The following is a 19,637-nucleotide window of genomic DNA, read 5'->3' as shown; positions in this document are numbered from 1 at the left end:
ACATGCTGTTGCAGCTTCTGATCAAAATGTGAAATCTCTACCAAAACAAATTAAAATTGTATTTGTCAAATGCGCCGAATCTAACAGGTGTAGACTTTACCCTGAAAAGCTTACTTATGAGCTCGTTTTCAAATGTAAGAAAATTAGCATATAGAAAATAGTAACACAATAGATAAGGAAGCTATACACAAGGAGTACCAGTACCAAGTCAATCTGCAGGGATACAAGGTAGTTGAGGTAATACGTACATGTAGGTAAGGGTTCAAATGTATTAGGCAATCAGGATAGATAATAAACAGAGTAGCAGCAGTGTGCGTGTGTGTTTGCGTGTGTGTGTGTGTGTGTGTGACGTCAATGCGCATGTGTGTGTTTTGTGTGTGAGCGTGCGTGTCTGTTGGAGTGTCAGTATGTCTGAGTCTGTGGGTAGAGTCCAGTGAGTGTGCATCGAGTCAGCGCAAAAATGGGTTAATGCAAATGACCTGAATGCCAAAACAGAGGTGCTCAAAGTTGACCCATTTTGCATACCACACCCTACATCCATGTCTTCATCACTGAAAAAACGGTTGAGTTTGATATCATTTGAAAGCTTACAAACAGGGTTATCAAACAAGTTGTATCATTTGACTACATTATTTTTTACGAAAAAAACGTGTAAACACGCATGTTGTAGCCAAGAACCTATTTTACATCATCCGAGGTGTCCGTGTTGTGCCCGTCATCGGTAGAATGAGCCTATCCCAAGTTCAGACCACTGCAATTTAGCCGGTACACTATTGAAATATAAATTAAAATGTAAATGTTCACTTCTAAATATAGCTGTGAGCAGCAATGACCGGGATACACAGGATGACAGAAAGGACAAAGCAAGCCCTCTAGCATGTAGGCGCTACCTTCCTTTATGGACAATCAGAGGAAGCATTACCATGTTTACCTCTCAATACCACAAGGATGACGCTAGTGAAGTTTAGTCTAGTATTGATTTTTTATACCAATTCTGTGGTCAATTTGGCTAATGGTTTAAGTTAAGGAAATATTTTTAGGAAATTTTTTCAGTCTTATTTTCAAAATGTTTCACATTGTTCATCTGCATAATTTTATTCTAACATTAATTTTCATGAGACAAAGTCTACTTGATCTATAGTTATTGCTATAGTATCCTATGGTGCCACTGTTGCCAATGACATCTATAGTGCCACCAATTGGTCTGGTGCAGCTAAGGTTGCAGTGAATTTATATTCATACAGCTTCTAAGGACATATACATAAGGCATACATACCAAATTTCATGGCCTCATGTCCATTGGTTCAGTTCTTATATCCCTGGTGTGATATGGTGCCATCTAGTGGTGTAGCATGGCCCACTTTTAATGCAGCAACTAATCATTCTCAAATTCATTAGGCTAATTACACTGAACCAAAATATGAATGGAACATGTAAAGTGTCCCATGTTTCATGAGCTGAAATTAAAAATCCCTGAAATGTTCCATACGCACAAAAAGCTTATTTCTCTAACATTTTGTGCACACATTTGTTTACATCCCCGTTACTGAGCATTTCTCCTTTGTGAAGATAATCCAGTCACCTGACAGGTGTGGCATATCAAGAAGCTGATTAAATGCCATGCCATTATACAGGTCCACCTTGTGCTGGGGACAATAAGAGGACACTAAAATGTGCAGTTTTGTTACACAACACAATGCCACACATTCTCCAGCATTGAGGGAGTGTGCAATTGGCATGCTGACTGCAGGAATGTCCACCAGAGCTGTTCCCAGAGAATTGAATGTTAATTTCACTACCATAAGCTGGCACCCCTGGTCAGTTATGTGAAATCCATAGATCAGGACCTAATCTGATCAACCAATCTGATTTATGGTTCATGAGAAAGATTTTTTAAGTATACATTTTTTCATTAGCATATGTGCATCTATAGTTACAGTGCGGCCATATTTGAATGCAACAAAAACAAATCTCAAAACCATTAAACACTGATGTAGTGGGTCTAAATACAAAATGTGTGGAGAATCTGACGTATGGTTCTGGAGGAGATGATTACAGGTGATTTTCAGCCTTCGCGTTATATATGTAAAGAATGTATTAATAGTTTCCCTGTTGTTGTTTTTTTTTACATAAATACCAAATTCAGCGTGGTTCATCTTAGGGATGTCCATGATAGTGATGATAAGTTTCAAGTTGATACGCCACTGTGGAGTGGATTTAAATGGACACATAAAAATCTGATTTTTGATAAGTCAGCCATCTTTTTACCCAAACTAAGCTAATACGGATCATGGGTCTACATTCCGAATTTGGTGCCATTTGGTCCTATGGTTTATGAGAAGACGTTTTTCTAAGGTTTTCCCAAATGTCCAAGATGGAGGAAAATCTATCCTGATAGACATTATGGGTCCTTGATGCAAATTTCTTCACCATGACGAAAGACACCTACATACATAGTTTCAAGTCTCTAGGTTACACGGGCAGATATGAGGGTTTAAGAGAGACTGCTTATACAAGCACCACCTGTTGGCCAATCGGTGCCACTATTTTTTTTACCAAGTAACTCATGGCATCTAGTTTCTGTGTGCCAAATTAGAATCTAAGAATAACAATATAGGTTCATAACTTCGCTGTGAACCCCTAATTACTACCAGAAAGATGGCCACCGGTCCACCCTCTGTTTAATTTAAACTTGAATAGGAATGTCAATTCTATTATCTATATTTCTATGATTTCAAAAGGTTTCCTATGGAAGATTGACAGTTTAATTTAAAACGATATATATTCTCACTCAAATCAACATTGGCTGATGTGTTGACCTCCAACCATCTTTGTGGTACAATTTGAAAGTTGAAATTAAAATGTTATTCACATTGTAGTACATTAAATCAAACAAAACATGACGCCCACCCTGTATTGAAGAGCATGCGATGTCTCAAACGATGGTGAGCACAACAACTAAAATAGGGTCTACAACATACAGTCAGTGGCCAGAACCGTAAGGCTCTCCAGAGGGTAGTGAGGTCTGCACAACGCATCACTGGGGGCAAACTACCTGCCCTCCAGGACACCTACACCACCCGATGTCACAGGAAGGCAATAAAGATCATCAAGGACAACAACCACCCGAGCCACTGCCTGTTCACCCTGCTATCATCCAGAAGGCGAGGTCAGTACAGGTGCATCAAAGCAGGGACTGAGAAACTGAAAAACAGCTTCTATTCTCAAGGCCATCCGACTGTTAAACAGCAACCACTAACAGTGAGTGGCTGCTGCCAACATACTGACTCAACTCCAGCCACTTTAATAATGGAAAAATTGATGGAAAAAAAATGTATCACTAGCCACTTTATACAATGCCACTTAATATAATGTTTACATACCCTACATTACTCATCTCATATGTATATGTATATACTGTACCCTATATCATCTACTGCATCTTTATGTAATAAATACATGTATCACTAGCCACTTTAAACTATGCCACTTTGTTTACATACCCTACATTACTCATCTCATATGTATATACTGTACTCGATACCATCTACTGCATCTTGCCTATGCCGTTCTGTACCATCACTCATTCATATGTTTTTATGTACATATTCTTCATCCCTTTACACTTGTGTGTATAAGGTAGTTGTTGTGAAATAGTTTGGTTAGATTACTCATTGGTTATTACTGCATTGTAGGAACTAGAAGCACAAGCATTTCACTACACTCGCATTAACATCTGCTTACCATGTGTATGTGACAAATAAAATGTTATATGATTTATTCCTGCGACCAGTCACTTTTCAGCCCTGTTTACATGTACAGTAAACCGAGTATTCAGACAAAATTAGTATACAGTACTAACATATGGAGAACCTTCCGAATACGATTTTTACACAAGTATGTTTTGTAATTATCCGTGATCGTGACTTTCAGCTGCCAGCACGCATGTTTCTTTCACTCAGTGTGAAGTGCTGTGTGCTGTAAACAACTATTGGCTAGTTCTTCTGTCTGTAAAGAAATGGGCAGGGTATCGGTTGAGCCTGCTGCAACGATTGGATTTAAACAAGCCGCTCTGGCTGTACCTTTCCTTGTGGCGCTGCACTGCATCGCAGCGCTAGCTGTGCCACCAGAGACTCTGGGTTCGCGTCCAGGCTCTGTCGCAGCTGGCCGCGACCGGGAGGTCCGTGGGGCGACGCCAAGACAAGATAGTAATTACTAACAATTGGATACCACGAAATTGGGGAGAAAAGGGGGCAAAATGTAAAAAATTAAATTACAAATAAATCTTGGTGATATGTCCAGTCAGGTCCATAATTATTAGCACCCTTGATAAAGACAAAAAAAAAGATATGTTATTGATAACAAGGGTGCCAATATTACCCTAGCGCACGCCCCTTGTGAGGATAACATCGTCACCGTTTCGAATCCGAGTGCTAATGTTTTTTTTATCAATCTCCAGGCGGTGCTCTGACATGACATGAAAATAGAGCTCTTTGGCCACGCACACCAGTGGTGGCGTCAAAAAACAGAAGCATATGCAGAAAAGCACCTTATACCTAAGGTCAAATGGTGGGGTATCTTTGACATTATGGGGCTATTTTGCTTCCACTGGTCCTGTGGCCTTTGTTAAGGTCAACGGCATCGTTCATGCCATTCATTACCAAGTATCAGGACAATTTAGATAAAAATCTAGTTACCTCTGTCAGGAGGCTGACACTTGGCCGCAAGTAGATATTCCAGCAAGACAATAACCCCAAGCACACATCAAAATCCACAAATACATTTTTAATTGACCACAAAAATCAACATTTCGCAATGGCCTTCTCAGTCTCAAGTCCGCTTGAACCCCATTGAAAACCTGTGGTTTGAATTGAAGATGGCAGTCCATAAGCGCAGGCGAAGGACAACATGGAGGAATGGTCTAAGATCCCTCCCTATGTGTTCTCCAATCTCAGAAACATAAGGGGAGGGTGATAGAGTATTGAAAACAGGGATGACAATCATTTTGACCCCTATCTTTCTTTAGATTTTTTGTATTAGGCTACTTGTTCAACCACATCTATTTCTCTGAGCAATTGTATTAGTATAACGTTTCCAAATTTTCTGGAGCATGCAATATAGCTCAGTATTTATATTATTTATTTTATAGTCTTTGTTGGTCATCTTTATCAAGGGTGCCAATAATTATGGACCTGACAGGATCTTGACTCTGAAATCATCCATGTACTGCCAGACACATGTCTGTACTGCCAGACATAATCCTAATGCAGTGCAAGTATAACCTTGTCATTATGTTTAAATAATGAGCAGTTGACATTTTACAGTCCTTGATTTTTTTCAGTGGGTGGATAGGGACAATTTGGTTAGAAACAACCATTTCAGGGACAACAACATCTCCTTCTCAAAACCTCACACTTTGATAACAGAATGCTAGAATTCCCATGGCACTACTAGTGTAATAAAGTAATACAAAATGATGTCATAATAAAGTAATGGAAAATAATGTACTAAAGCAGTATTCTTTCTATGTTGAACAGTTATTTTTCAAAGTTGAAAATAGCCATAATATCAACAATACCAAAACTGCACTCAGCATAGAGCTGTTGTTACACAATTTCACGTCATTTTAGCTGCTTGCAACAGAGTTGCTTTTCTATTGCTTTGTGAAACAACCCCTGTAATATTCATGTGTGTCAACATACTGAATTGTAATTGGTTGCATTCTACCGTCATATCATACTGCACTATGATTGGTTAAGACCACCCAGGTCATTGGGTATTTTCCGTTGATCATGACCGAAGACACATGAACGCGCCAGTTATAGCTAGCTAATAAAGAGCTATGTTGTTTTATAAAGATCCTGTCATGCTGCATTTTATACAAAGCGTGCAAAACAAGACACTCCCCTGACACTAATAAGCTGCTCATCTGAAACTTTAAATTTCATCTGGATGCATCCAACCTTGATTGGCTGTTGCTTGCAACTAGTTGCGCAAATCAAACCCTTTTGTCACATGATCCATTCGATGGTTCAGAATTTCGACCAAGTTGTCATGTCAACACAGCTGTCAGTGCTGTGCAGCACAACCCACGATCTGCGTTGACAGAACAGAGACTAGCACCACAGATAGAACAATGAGACAGATATTTCACCGGATGGAGATGTGAAGCATCCGCTTGGCGTTTCCACTCACTACCAAATGTGGTAGTGAGAGGAAGGTCACTAGCTGGCAATGGGAGAAGATGGATTTTACTGTATTGAGATGGATTTTGGCTGACATTCTGCTAATTGAACTGTGTTAGCCATCTTAGTTCGTTGCTAGAGTGGTTAGCTTGTTGCTAGCTAGCTAGCTGTCTTGGTGTTTGCATTGTCATTTTGGCTAGCTAGCAATATTTTACAGGCTGCATGTCTTATATATATCCTTGCTGTTACAATAACTAAATGGTTGGATAAACAAATCATTTGTGAAACCCCAATGTAACGCAGCAGATGACATGGGGTGAGAATGGAATTCTCAAACAAGCAGCTTCAATTTGATTGGCTCTTGCATGCAATTTTATCCTAGTGGTTAGAGCGTTGGGCCAGTAGGTTGCTGGATCAAATCCCTGAGCTGACAAATTAAAAAATCTGTCGTTCTGCCCCTGAACAAGGCAGTTGGCCTACCGGGGAACAGTGAGTTGTCATTGTAAATAGGAATTTGTTCTTAACCGACATGCCTAGTTAGATAAAAGGTTAAAAAAAAAAAAATGTAAATGAGTTGCTTCATGTAACAGCAAAGTTGCTTGAGATGATGTCACTTGCAACCATAGGAGGTTGGTGGCACCTTAACTGGAGAGGAAGGTCTTGTGGTAATAAATGCAACTAAAATTGTATGAAGTTGCTTTGTGTAACACCAGGCGAAAGCTCAAGTGGTGTCATGTTTGTTTAACCTGGTGGTCTTAGCTATCCCCAATACAGCAATAGTCTTTGAGTGTCCTCATCTAGTAAGATGTCTTGCAACATCGACAGAGTGAGAACTGTACACAGAGTCAGATATGTGAACACAAGTCGACAACCCAAGTCAAGTATTTCATAACATGTCTTTCCCTTTTACCTAAAAGCCTATTCTAGGTCCCAGTAGAGCAAAGAAAATCACTCAAGGAAAAGTGCAAAACAACAGGAAATCAGCCTCTAACCTCCATTGCCCTACTGGTTAAAAGATACTGAAATGTTTTTCAACATGCATATCAGTTGGATGCACTTAGGACATATCTACTTCCCCGTGTGCTTTGAGTAGGCCACTAATCTTTTTTGTCTAATGTTGGGAGGCTACTTTGGGGGCGGCATGTGTTAGGGTAGCAATCTCATGTCATTCATCGTTTTTGACAAATTCAAACGTTCTTATCCAAATCACAATACCTCTATCTCAATGTTTATGAGACGGTATGAAAATAGGCACATTTATAGAAATCAACATCAGCTGTTTGAAATAGAGTACCTCGTTTCATTTTTCCCCAAAACACAGACGGCTCCAATGGTTTACCTCAACATGGAGGCAGTCATTCTGACAAGACAGATACAGTATTTTACACGCACAGACACATGTTACTATAGATTTTCGGTATGTTTTTACATTTCTAAAGGAATCTTTGAAGACTAGCCCTTGGTGGGCTAAAAGAGATCCTAATCAAATAAAACGTCTAACATTCCAACTGTAATGGGCTAACGTCATCTCATCTGCCCTTTCAGTCATGTGGTCTACTCTTTACAATAAGAACCAAAAACATAGCAGCAGTGGTGTAAAGTACTTAAGTCAAAAATATTTGAAAGTACTACTTTACTAGTTTTTTGGGGTATCTGTACTTAACTATTTATATTTTTTTGACAACATTTACTTCACTACATTCCTAAAGAAAATGATGTACTTTCTACTCCATTTTCCCTGACACCCAAAAGTACTCGTTACATTATGAATGCTTAGCAGGACAGGAACATTGTCTAATTCACACACTTATCAAGAGAACATCCCTGGTCATCCCTACTGCCTCTGATCTGGCGGACTCACTAAACACAAATGCGTAGTTTGTAAATTGTCTGAGTGTTGCAGCGCGCCCCTGGCTGTCCGTAACTTTTTTTAAATAAACAAATGGAGCTATCTGGTTTGCTTAATAAACTCAGCTAAAAAAGAAACGTCCCTTTTTCAGGACTCAAAGATAATTCATAAAAATCCAAATAACTTCACAGATCATTTTTTCGGGTTTAAACACTGTTTCCCATGCTTGTTCAATGAACCTTAAACAATTAATGAACATACACCTGTGGAACAGTCGTTAAGACACTGACAGCTTACAGATGGTAGGCAATTAAGGTCACAGTTATGAAAACTTAGGACACTAAAGAGGCCTTTCTACTGACTCTGAAAAACATAAAAAGAAAGATGCCCAGGGTCCCTGCTCATCTGTGTGAACGTGCTTTAGGCATGCTGCAAGGAGGCACAAGGACTGCAGATGTGGCCAGGGCAATAAATTGCCATGTCCGTACTGTGAGACGCCTAAGACAGCGCTACAGGGAGACAGGACGGACAGCTGATCGTGCTCACAGTGGCAGACCATGTGTAACAACACCTGCACAGGATCGGTACATTCGAACATCACACCTGAAGGGATAGGTACAGGATGGCAAAAACAACATCCCGATTTACACCAGGAACGCACAATCAGTGCTCAGACTGTCTGTAATAGGCTGAGAGAGGCTAGACTGAGGGCTTGTAGGCCTGTTGTAAGGCAGGTCCTCACCAGACATCACCGGCAACAACGTCGCCTATGGGCAAAAACCCACCGTTGCTGGACCAGACAGGACTGGCAAAAAGTGCTCTTCACTGACGAGTCGTGGTTTTGTCTCACCAGGGGTGATGGTCATATTCACGTTTATCGTCGAAGGAATGAGCATTACACCGAGACCTGTACTCTGGAGCGGGATCGATTCGGGGGTGGAGGGTCTGTCATGGTCTTGGGTGGTGTGTCACAGCATGACAATGCCACCAGCCATACTGCTCGTTCTGTGCATGATTTTGTGCAAGACAGGAACGTCAGTGTTCTGGCCATGGCCAGCGAAGAGCCCGGATCTCAATCCCATTGAGCACATCTGGGACCTTTTGGATCGGAGGGTGAGGGCTAGGGCCATTCCCCCAGAAATGTCCTGGAACTTGCAGGTGCCTTGGTGGAAGAGTGGGTTACCATCTCACAGCAAGAACTGGCAAATCTGGTGCAGTCCATGAGGAGGCGATACACTGCGGTACTTAATGCAGCTGGTGGCCACACCAGATACTGACTGTACTTTTGATTTTAACCCAGGGACACATTATTCCATTTCCGTTAGTCACATGTCCATTTCCGTTAGTCACATCTCAGTTGTTGAATCTTATGTTCATACAAATATTTACACATACATGTAAATAAATGCAGGTGACAGTGAGAGGATGTTTCTTTTTTTGCTGAGTTTATAAGGAATTTGAAATGTATACTTTTATTTTACTACTTAAGTATATTTTAGCAATTACATTTACTTTTGATACTTAAGTATATTTAAAACCAAATACTTTAGGACTTTTACACAAGTAGTATTTTACTGGGTGACTCACATTTACTTGTCATTTTCTATTAAGGTATCTTTACTTTTACTCAAGTATGACAATTGGGTACTTTTTCCAACACTGCATAGCAGTAACACTTCATTTGGATAGTAACATTTTAACTAAACATTTACTAACCGTAGCCATAAACTTACCCCAACTTTAACCCTTATTCTAGACCTCACCCTAATCGTAACCTTAGCAAGCAGTTGCTTATCAACATGTTCAACTTCATAAAAAAACAAGTTTTCCCATCTCAATTTAAGTGCCTATTAAGTGCCAAATAAAAAGTAACAGGGTTGACCATGTCATCTTAAAATCAGCCATAAACCCCCTTGTGACATGGGGAATGGAAGCTTGTTGTGTACAACAGGGAGTGATAATTGAATGCAAGCATAACAACAAAAATGTGTTCAAATATGTCTAACCTATGGGTAAACAGGATTGACATGTTACGCTCGACCACACCACAAAACACCAGAAAATGGCCAAAAAGAGTAGAACCAGCTCATCTGATTTTACCCTATGATTTGACAATTAGATGTTCAATGTCTCTTTTGAAAACATTTTTTTTTTTAAGGAATATATTAAAATGAGAGTTTAGTTCACATAACAGGGTTGACCTTAAAATGAGAGACAGACAAAAATAAATGACGGGTCGCCACTGAGCTCGGGCAATTTGGAAGCATTTGGACCGCTCTGCTTCAGTACCTCGAATCAATCTGGTAACCAGGGGAACTGTTATTAAGGGCTGAGAACAGGCACTGATGAATAAAGGGTAGAGTGTAGTCAGTACATCACTTAAACAGAGCGGCCTCAGCAAGTGTACCGTTTCTTTTCCAAAACATCAGCAGGCAATTCAACATGCTAATCCAATCCATTCATAACCAAAGGGGATCAACAATTGATGAATGTTACTTTTCAAGAATGTTGCTTTCACTATGTGTTTGATTATTTTTCACATTAAAACACCAGGGTCTAAAATGATAATGATGATTGGTATGCGATGTACTTAAATGTATATTGGATTCTTGTAATGCAGTTATTACTAACCATGGACCTGAAGAACTAAAGGATGTTCAAGCCCAGCACTAAAACACCTGTTTCAACGACTCTAAGCTCCTCATGACACTCACTGTATATAATACTTGTATATAAAAGTCAGATGTATCAAATCAGAGGATATGAAGAGTACCTGATCTTCTATTCTAGGATATTGGGCTATTTAGGGATTCCAAAAAAGTGAAGAAAAAAATATTCTGAAATCTTTCTTGCCTACTACTTAAAATGCATACTGTGTACTAATCGTACGACATACTATTTATAACATTCTGTTTAGTATAAATTTAATGCATTAAGCAATAAATAACAGCATACTAGGCTCCTCCTTCTGAGAACGTGTCATCTAATACGTCAATTCCCACCATTCGTTCATTTTGGTACAGAGCGTCAGCTATTGTCAGACAGACATGGGCCTCAAAATATGATTCTCTTCCTCAGGTGTGCAGCAAAGTCTACTAGGTGAAAATCTGAAAGGAGTGTGACATCCTGGCATTTAAAGCACAATATATTTTCCAAAATTTCACATACTATAAAAACATTATTAGTAAAATTGGACTGAACATCACATTTCCATCCCACGTGTGATCAAAGAAGACATTCACAATGTAATCAAATTAAATAAATTAAAGAAACAATGTTTAGCACTAGTTTGCGTCAAGCCTGTCTTGAGTATTTGGCCATAGGTGCTCATCGAAAGCTCAGTAAATATCCTCATTGTTCATGCACCTGGGGGAAAACCTTTTGTCACGACGGATCTAAGCCCGACATACAATGCCTTCAGAAAGTATACGCCCCTTGACTTTGAAAGTTTCTTCAAGTGCAGTCAAAAAAACCATCAAGAACTATGATGAAACTGGCTCTCATGAGGACCGCCACAGGAATAGAAGACCCAGAGTTACCTCTGCTGCAGAGGATAAGTTCATTAGAGTTTAAAGCCTCAGAAATTGTAGACCAAATAAATGCTTCAGAGTCCAAAGTAACAGACACATCTCAACATCAACTGTTCAGAGGAGACTGTGTGAATCAGGCCTTCGTGGTCGAATTGCTGCAAAGAAACCACTACAAAAGAACCCCAATAATAAGAAGAGACTTGCTTGGGCCAAGAAACCCGAGAAATGGACATTACACAGATGGAAATCTGTCCTTTGGTCTGGAGTCCAAATTTGAGATTTTTGGTTCCAACCGCCGTGTCTTTGTGAGGCGCGGTGTGGGTGAACGGATGATCTCGCATGTGTATTTCCAACTGTAAAGCACAGAGGAGGTTTTATTGTGTGGGGTTGCTTTGCCTGTGACACGGTCTGTGATTTATTTAGAATTTAAGGCACACTTAACTAGCATGGCTACCACAGCTTTCTGCAGCGATATCCCACCTAGTTTGCGTTTAGTTGGACTATCATTTGTTTTTCAACAGAACAATGACCCAAAACACACCTCCAGGCTGTGTAAGGGCTATTTGACCAAGGAGAGTGATGGAGTGCGACATCGGATGACCTGGCCTCCACAATCACCCAACCTCAACCCAATTGAGATTGTTTGGGATGAGTTGGACTGAGTGAAGGAAAAGTGCTCAGCATATGTGGGAACTCCTTCAAGACTGTTGGAAAAGCATTCATCATGAAGCTGGTTGAGATAATTCCAAGTGTGCAAAGATGTCATCAAGGCAAAGGGTGGCTACTTTGAAGAATATAAAATATATTTTGATTTGTTTTAACACTTTTGGGGTTACTACATCATTCCACATGTGTTATTTCAGAGTTTTGATGTCATCATGATTGTTATACAATGTAGAAAATAGTAAAAATAAAGAACAAACCTTGAATAAGTATATGTTCTAAAACTTTTGACCGGTAGTGAGTGGAGTGTTGTTTCTCTTTGCTTATTTGAGCTGTTCTTGCCATAACATGGACTTGGTCTTTTACCAAACAGGGCTATCTTCTGTATACGACCCCTACCTTGTCACAACACAACTAATTGGCTCAAACACATTAAGGAAAAAAAAATTCTGCAACTTTTAACAAGGTACACCTGTTAATTGAAATGCATTCCAGGTGACTACCTCATGAAACTGGTTGAGAGAATGCCAAGAGTGTGCAACGCTATCATCAGGCAAAGGGTGGCTACTTTGAAGAATTTCAAATATAAAATATATATTTTTTGGTTACTACATGATTCCATATGTGTTATTGTCGTCACTATTATTCTACAATGTATAAAATGGTACAAATAAAGAAAAACCCTTGAATGAGTAGGTGTGTCCAAACTTCTGACTGGTATTGTATATGGAAAATAAAACTAAAATATTTTGGTTAGACAATTATACAACCCTCTGAGTCAATACAGGTTATAATCACCATTGGCAGTGACTACAGCTGTGACTCTTTCTGGGTAAGTCTCTAAGAGCTTTCCAAACCTAGATTGTGCAACATTTGTCCAATTCTTCAAGTTCTGTCAAATTTGTGGTTGTTTATCATTGCTAGGCAACCATTTTCAGGTCTTGCCATAGATTTTCAAACAGATTTAAGTCAAAACTCTAACTAAGCCACTCAGGAACATTCACTGTCTTCTTGGTAAGCAACTCCAGTGTAGATTTGGGCTTGTGTTTTAGGTTATTGTCCTGCTGAAAGGCAAGTTCATCTCCCAGTGTCTGGTTGAAAGCAGACTGAACCAGGCTTTCCTCTCTGAGCTTGCCTATGCTTAGCTCGATTGCGTTTCTTTTTTATCCTGAAAAACTCCAGTCCTTAATGAATACAAGCATACCCATAACATGATGCAGCCAACAGTACACTTAAAAATATGGAGAGTGGTACTCAGTAATGTGTTGTATTGGACTTGCCCCAAACATAACACTTTGTATTCAGGACAAAATGTTAATTGCTTCCCCACATTTTTTTGCAGTACTTGTTGCAAACAGGATTCATGTTATGGAATATTTTTTATTCTGTACATGCTTCCTTTTTTACACTGTCAATTAGGTTAGTATTGTGGAGTAACTACAATGCTGTTGATCCATCCTCAGTTTTCTCCTATCACAGCCATTAACCTCTGTAACGGTTTTAAAGTCACCATTGGCCTCTCCGGCAAATGATTTAGGAAGGACACTTGTATCTTTATAGTGACCATCCAAAGTGTAAATAATAAGTTCACCATGCTCAAAAAACAATTTTAAAAGAAAAAAAGGGGGATATTCAATGTCAGCTTTTTATTTTTACCAATCAACCAATAGGTGCCCTTCTTTGAGAGACATTGGAAAACCTCCCTGGTCTTTGTGGTTGAATATGTGTTTGAAATTCTGAGGGACCTTACAGATAATTGTATGTGTGGGGTACAGCGATGAGGTAACAAAGGGGTTGAATACTAATTGCCTCAAGACACTTCAGCTTTTAATTTCTTTTTTATGTTGAAAAAAATCTAACAACATAATTCCACTTTGACATTATGGGGTATTGCGTGTAGGCTTGGTGACATAATAAATCTCAATGTAAACCATTTTAAATTCAGGCTGTAACATTTTAAAAAATGTGGTAAATGCCAAGATGTGTGAATACTTTCTGAAGGCACTGTTGGTCTAGATTGAAATCAATTGCATGCCTCATCCACGGCCTGAAGGAGGGTGGTACGCTCATCGGGATGGCAATCATACATCTTCCACCTGTATTGTAATTGTGTATTATATTTTATTGTACTTATATATTGTAGTGGCCCTGTACGTGGCTCAGTTCATAAGAGCATGGCACTAGCAATACCAGTTTTCCCACTGGGGTCACATACCAAAATGTGTGGACTCTACATGGCATATATTACGGTGGTACTGTACTGTATTGGCCAATGCAATTTTAGTAAAGCAGTGGTGAAAAGTGAGTGTATCATTTTGTGTATTGTACTTAGTCAATTGAAAATTGCCTTTCTGATTATCTGTTTTGAATTTGACTAAAAGTTGTGAAAATTTACCACATACTTGCAAAAATTGCACCAAAAGTGATAATAAATAAAATGAACTATCAAAGCTTCGTAACTACCTGGATGCAGATGCAGGGTCTCGTTGTTGCAGAAGTCTGTGAAGCAGCAGTTCCTCTTGGAGACGTTCCGGGAGCTGTAGCAGAAGACCTGTCCCCTCATCTCAGCCGGGGACAGACAGGACTTGACGGCCTCCTCCTTCCCGTTGATCAGCATCACAGAGTTCCAGCAGGCCCCGTCCGCGCCTGTCTCACAGGTGTTGTTGTTACATAGCTGGCACACACACTTCAGAGCTGGAACAACAGGGTGACATCAGACGTCTGGCTTAATGACATGTCTTCGTACAACTCTTACGTTTGTGATTTTCTAGAGCCTTTCTTGCCAGGCTTTGCATACCACTTAGACTTCTGAAGAACATTAACAGCTGTATAACTCATGTTTTAGGACAAAGCCATATCAGCTACAGCATGGAAAACAGTCTTTTTTAAAAATCAATTCAGGGGCGGGGGAAACAAGTATAATGCCTGTTCATTTAGAACCCAGATATTAACACCCAGATAGTCCTGTGCTCTTCCTGGAGATTCTACACACTCCTGTCCTGATTTGATAAAGCGATGAGGACAGCATGGCTTTCCTACTTATAAGGTCTATACTATCAGTCTGTGTCCATCTTTTATAAGGGCAGAGAGGTTTGCCTGGTTGGACCTGTAGGGAATCTCTCGGATCACTCTCTCAGGTCCCTGCTACATGTCTGAGCAAAGCTCGATTTCTCTGAATATCAGAACGCCCTCAGATGTTCGACAACACTACTGATGGGAAGATGAACAGGCTAATCCATTCCAAATGTATGTTGCGTTCAAAACAGTGAAATGTGGTAATGACTTCACTTGTCCACGTATGCCTTTACAAGATTCCTGGGTGACTTCCTCCATCGTGAAGTTGGAATTTCACTTTTTAATAAGAGTATGAATTCATTTTTTGTATATACACACACACAGTCACAAAAGACTTTGGGCCCGTTTCCCAGATTGCGCATATTCCTGACAAAGCGAGCAAACTTTTTGCGGCAGAAGTAGGCATCAAATAGGTCTGGCTACCTGACACTGACTAAATGATGACCAAAACACACCTTAATTGCAGGGTCAGTCCCCGATAAGATGTACTTTATTGTCCCTTAACTTAGTGAACGGAATCGTGTCTTTATGCTCACAACTCAACCGAGACACACACACACACACACACACATACCTGAGGGTCTGGAAGCAATGGGTCAGCTGCAGTGCAAAGCCCCTAGAGCAATGGCAGGCAATGGTATCTAGGATGATGCCAGCGACCCACCGGTTGCCAGCGCACTCCAGATTTTGCCCGTCTGAGCTGGGATCGAAACTAGGCTACCATCTACCATTGAGTGTTTACATTATACACTGGCTATCGCGAAAGAAGAGGGTTGTATGGCAAGCATGGACAGGCACACTAAGATACAAGAGAGTTTCTAGCATAAGAGGCACACTATTGTGAACAGTTGGATGTCTGGTAATTTATACCTACTCATAAAGGCAGCAAATTACACAGTGCCTATGTACAATAAAGATCTAACTAATGGGGAAACCAGCTCTGACATGCAGGCAACCTGTGGCTCTGGATACTATGTTTTGATTGCCATCTGTGGTTCACAATCATGACATATCACTATAAAACCGCACTGCAATTGTTACTACAAGCAACTCATATACTGTAAATGGTTTAATGGTCACCTCAATTATCTTATAGTGATGATTGGGTCTCACTTGTTGTTCTTGCTTATCCCCATGGGCTTGTAGAATTTTGGATAATGATTAATTGTCATGCAAATGACCAGAATTACTGTAATAATTGTTCATTTTTGTTGAAAAAATGTAACCTTGTAATGCATCTTAAAATGTGTTAGACATACACTCCCCTCCTTATGCATTTGGACAGTGAAGCTAAAATGTTTACATTTGGCGCTATACTCCAGCATTTTGGATCAAATGTTTCATATGAGGCGACAGTACAGAACATCATTTTATTTTAAGGGTATTTTCATTCATATCTGTTATACTGTTTAGAAATGAAAGCACTTATATCTAGTCCCCCTATTTGAAGAAGTCATAAGTATATTTGGACAAAATTCACTTAGTGTATTAAAGTAGTCAAAAAGGTTAGTATTTACTTTAAGTTTAATTTATTTGCACAAAAGAAAAACAGGTTATAAACAACAATATAGACAAAAAAATAAGTATATATATTTAAAACCGTGTGCAGGTGTGGTTGGAAGCAATATACCACAGGAGGTCGGTGGTACCTTAACTGGGGGAGGACAGGCTCCTGGTAATGGCTGGAGCAGAATCAGTGGAATGGTATCAAACACATGGTTTCCATGGTTTCCATGTGTTTGATGTCATTCCGTTTGCTCCGTTCCAGTCATTATTGAGCCGTCCTCCCCACAGAAGCCTCCACTGCAATATACAATACACAAGTACAAAAATAAAAAGGTTTGTTAAAACACATAAAACCTGCTAATTATAAATGTAAAAAGGTATCAGTAGTCACAAGAAAAAACTATTAAATGTGTGAGTGTGCGAGAGTTAGGCTATATGGAGGATGCCATGATTAAGAAAAATGATGAATAATTCATTAATAATGATGAGTGAGAAAGTCACAGAGGCTACAACCAAACATGCCAACCTTTGTCCCTCTAACCCTCTCATCAGTCATGAAGGTTGCTTCCACATAAATGTAAACGTGTTCAGAAACATCTTCACGTGTGCTAGCAATGCAGAGGTCCTGGGTTCGAGCCTCGTGTGAGCCGAATCTAAAAGAAGGAGTGGTCCTCACTAAGCAAGCACCGTGCTCTCCTTTACTCAAGTAGACCCTTCTTCGAAATAGCAGCTATCAGCAGAATAAGTGCCAATGCCAGGATTTTAGATCATAGTACACTATAATATGACATAGCTTCGGTAGTCTCTTCAGTAGTCTGCACCATCAAGGCACAGACCATACAACATTATGGTAGGATATGGTCCAACCAAAACCCTTGAAAATGCCTGGTATTAGAAAAGATGAATGAGTAATATCTAACTATTTTCTGTAAACAGGCCTAAGTAAGAAAAACAACTCCTACTTTATCAGGGGCTTCACTGTTGAATGTAAAGAGCCTCTAATCATGAGATAACATTACATCTACCCATTCATAGAAAATCAACTTTTCATCATAGTACTGTCAATAAAGTTTTAAAAGCACCGTAATAATAATAAATAAACATGTAAAAGGTATTAACATTTGTGTTCGGTTCATTTTACAAAGGTGGAACAAATTGAGCCTCAGGAAAATACAATTCATTTTAACACTATAGAGTAAATTAGGTTTATGACATGGTAGCCTACACAAGTCATATTGCAGATGAACCTGTGAACGTCTATCAAGTTGATTCAAAAATAAACCACGTTTAAGACTGATCTTTTAACATTAGCTATTTTTCAGATGATTATAATGTAGATATTGCATACTGTTCAGGGGTACAAAACGTGTTCACAAAAAAGATATGTAGCAAACTGTATCATACATGAACGGCAGTCAACATATTACTGAGTCTCCTCAAACTATCAGGCTGTAAATTTGAAGTCCAACTATCAAACGTTCCAGCATAAGCAGTACTCGACTTGAACTGAAATAGGTCCCGGTAATCATTGTGGGTGCCGGTACGGTTTATATTTAGGTGCAGGGGCCGCACAATGCTTTTGAGCTAATATTCTATAAAAGGAACAGGAGCTCAAGCAGTATAACGTTTGAGTTGCCAGTCCTCCGATGAGCTCCTGCACGTCAAGCACTGAGCATCAGACACAGCAAAAGAGCCTATAATTACCGCCTAAACAACCCATGATACATGCAGTGGTCGCACAGTTTCAATAAGAAACCCAGCGAACGTTTCCCATATAGCCTACCTGTGCTCAGCTGTGCGACAGATAGAAATATCAACGCCGCTTCAACCGTGGGGAGCCTGGTACGAGTCATGGCCGGAGGAGCACCATCTGCTTGGTTCGCGGACGCCTGTCTATACCGTTTTCCTAAAGTAAATCATTACTTTCGTGGTAAATCCGTCATGTGCACACTTCGCATTGCTCCAATCTAAATAACAAGTGAGAGAACTGAATACGCAGCAGGGTGATTTGCTCCGCCTCTGTCGACTGGAATTTAAAGGGATTAACGCTCCAGCCCACCGATAAAGACATGCGAATGAAATAGTGCTGAACGAACGCCCCTTAACTGTCGAATGTCTGAGAAGTTGTCCTCTATAGCCTATGTCAATGGCAACCATTTCATCGTGGAGCACACTTGTTTGTCATAAATAAACATTTGCGCCTACATTTAACAAGTTTCAAATTTATAAAATTGTCCTGTGCTTGGGTTAAGGTTTTCCCAACAAAATCATAGCAGTACAATTAAAACATGTTTGTGAGGACTGACGAACCCACCTCTGCAACTGGCACCACAATCAGCTGCATTCTCCTTTACCTATTTAGACATTTCAGAAGACAATATTGCTGCAGTAAAGCAATATTGTCATCAGTCAAAACATTAAGATAAGACGATGTAAAAAAAATACATCCAAGTCTAAGATAAGCAATATTTTGTTCTTCCATTTCACGATCTATAAACTAGTTTACAAATCGTTTCAACGTTTATTCGTCACGTCAGTGGCGGTTCTAGCGTGTATGGCTAGATGCTGTACAGATGCCGAAGCGGTATGATCCCACCTCCTCTGACAAGGACTGGGCCTCAATCTTTATCACAGGGTCTTTGGTTTGATCCTTCACCTCAAATCAATGTTTCTCTCGCCGCTGCTGCCTGATACCTCAGTGGCTCGACACCCTTAACGTTACTCTCCCACCTTGTCTCAGTCCACATCTTCAAAGTGATGTCCACATGTTTTTTCAGGATGGCCCATCACTATGTGGAGGCTGAGAACAAGGCGTACAGTTTGTATAAG

At 39.8% G+C, this 19,637-nt stretch overlaps 1 protein-coding gene across 1 annotated transcript in view; it reads right to left on the bottom strand.

Moving 5' to 3' along the window:
- The window catches only part of LOC110501520 (activin receptor type-1C), a 28,529-nt gene extending 9,621 nt beyond the window's left edge, over window positions 1-18,908 (bottom strand). The window contains exons 1-2 of the mRNA XM_090215682.1: window positions 18,592-18,908; window positions 14,691-14,921 (exon numbers count right to left, since the gene is read on the bottom strand). Of these exons, the coding sequence (XP_090071808.1) occupies window positions 14,691-14,921; window positions 18,592-18,661 (301 nt within the window). The 5' untranslated portion in view covers window positions 18,662-18,908. The remainder of the gene's footprint in view (window positions 1-14,690; window positions 14,922-18,591) is intronic.
- Between the last annotated feature and the right edge of the window lie 729 nt (window positions 18,909-19,637).

This window comes from Oncorhynchus mykiss, chromosome 22 (assembly GCF_057628025.1).
Source record: "Oncorhynchus mykiss isolate SJ-2025 chromosome 22, ASM5762802v1, whole genome shotgun sequence".
NCBI lineage: Eukaryota > Metazoa > Chordata > Actinopteri > Salmoniformes > Salmonidae > Oncorhynchus > Oncorhynchus mykiss.
Note: the sequence above shows the minus strand (reverse complement) of the source record. Positions and strands in the feature narration are given on the sequence as shown.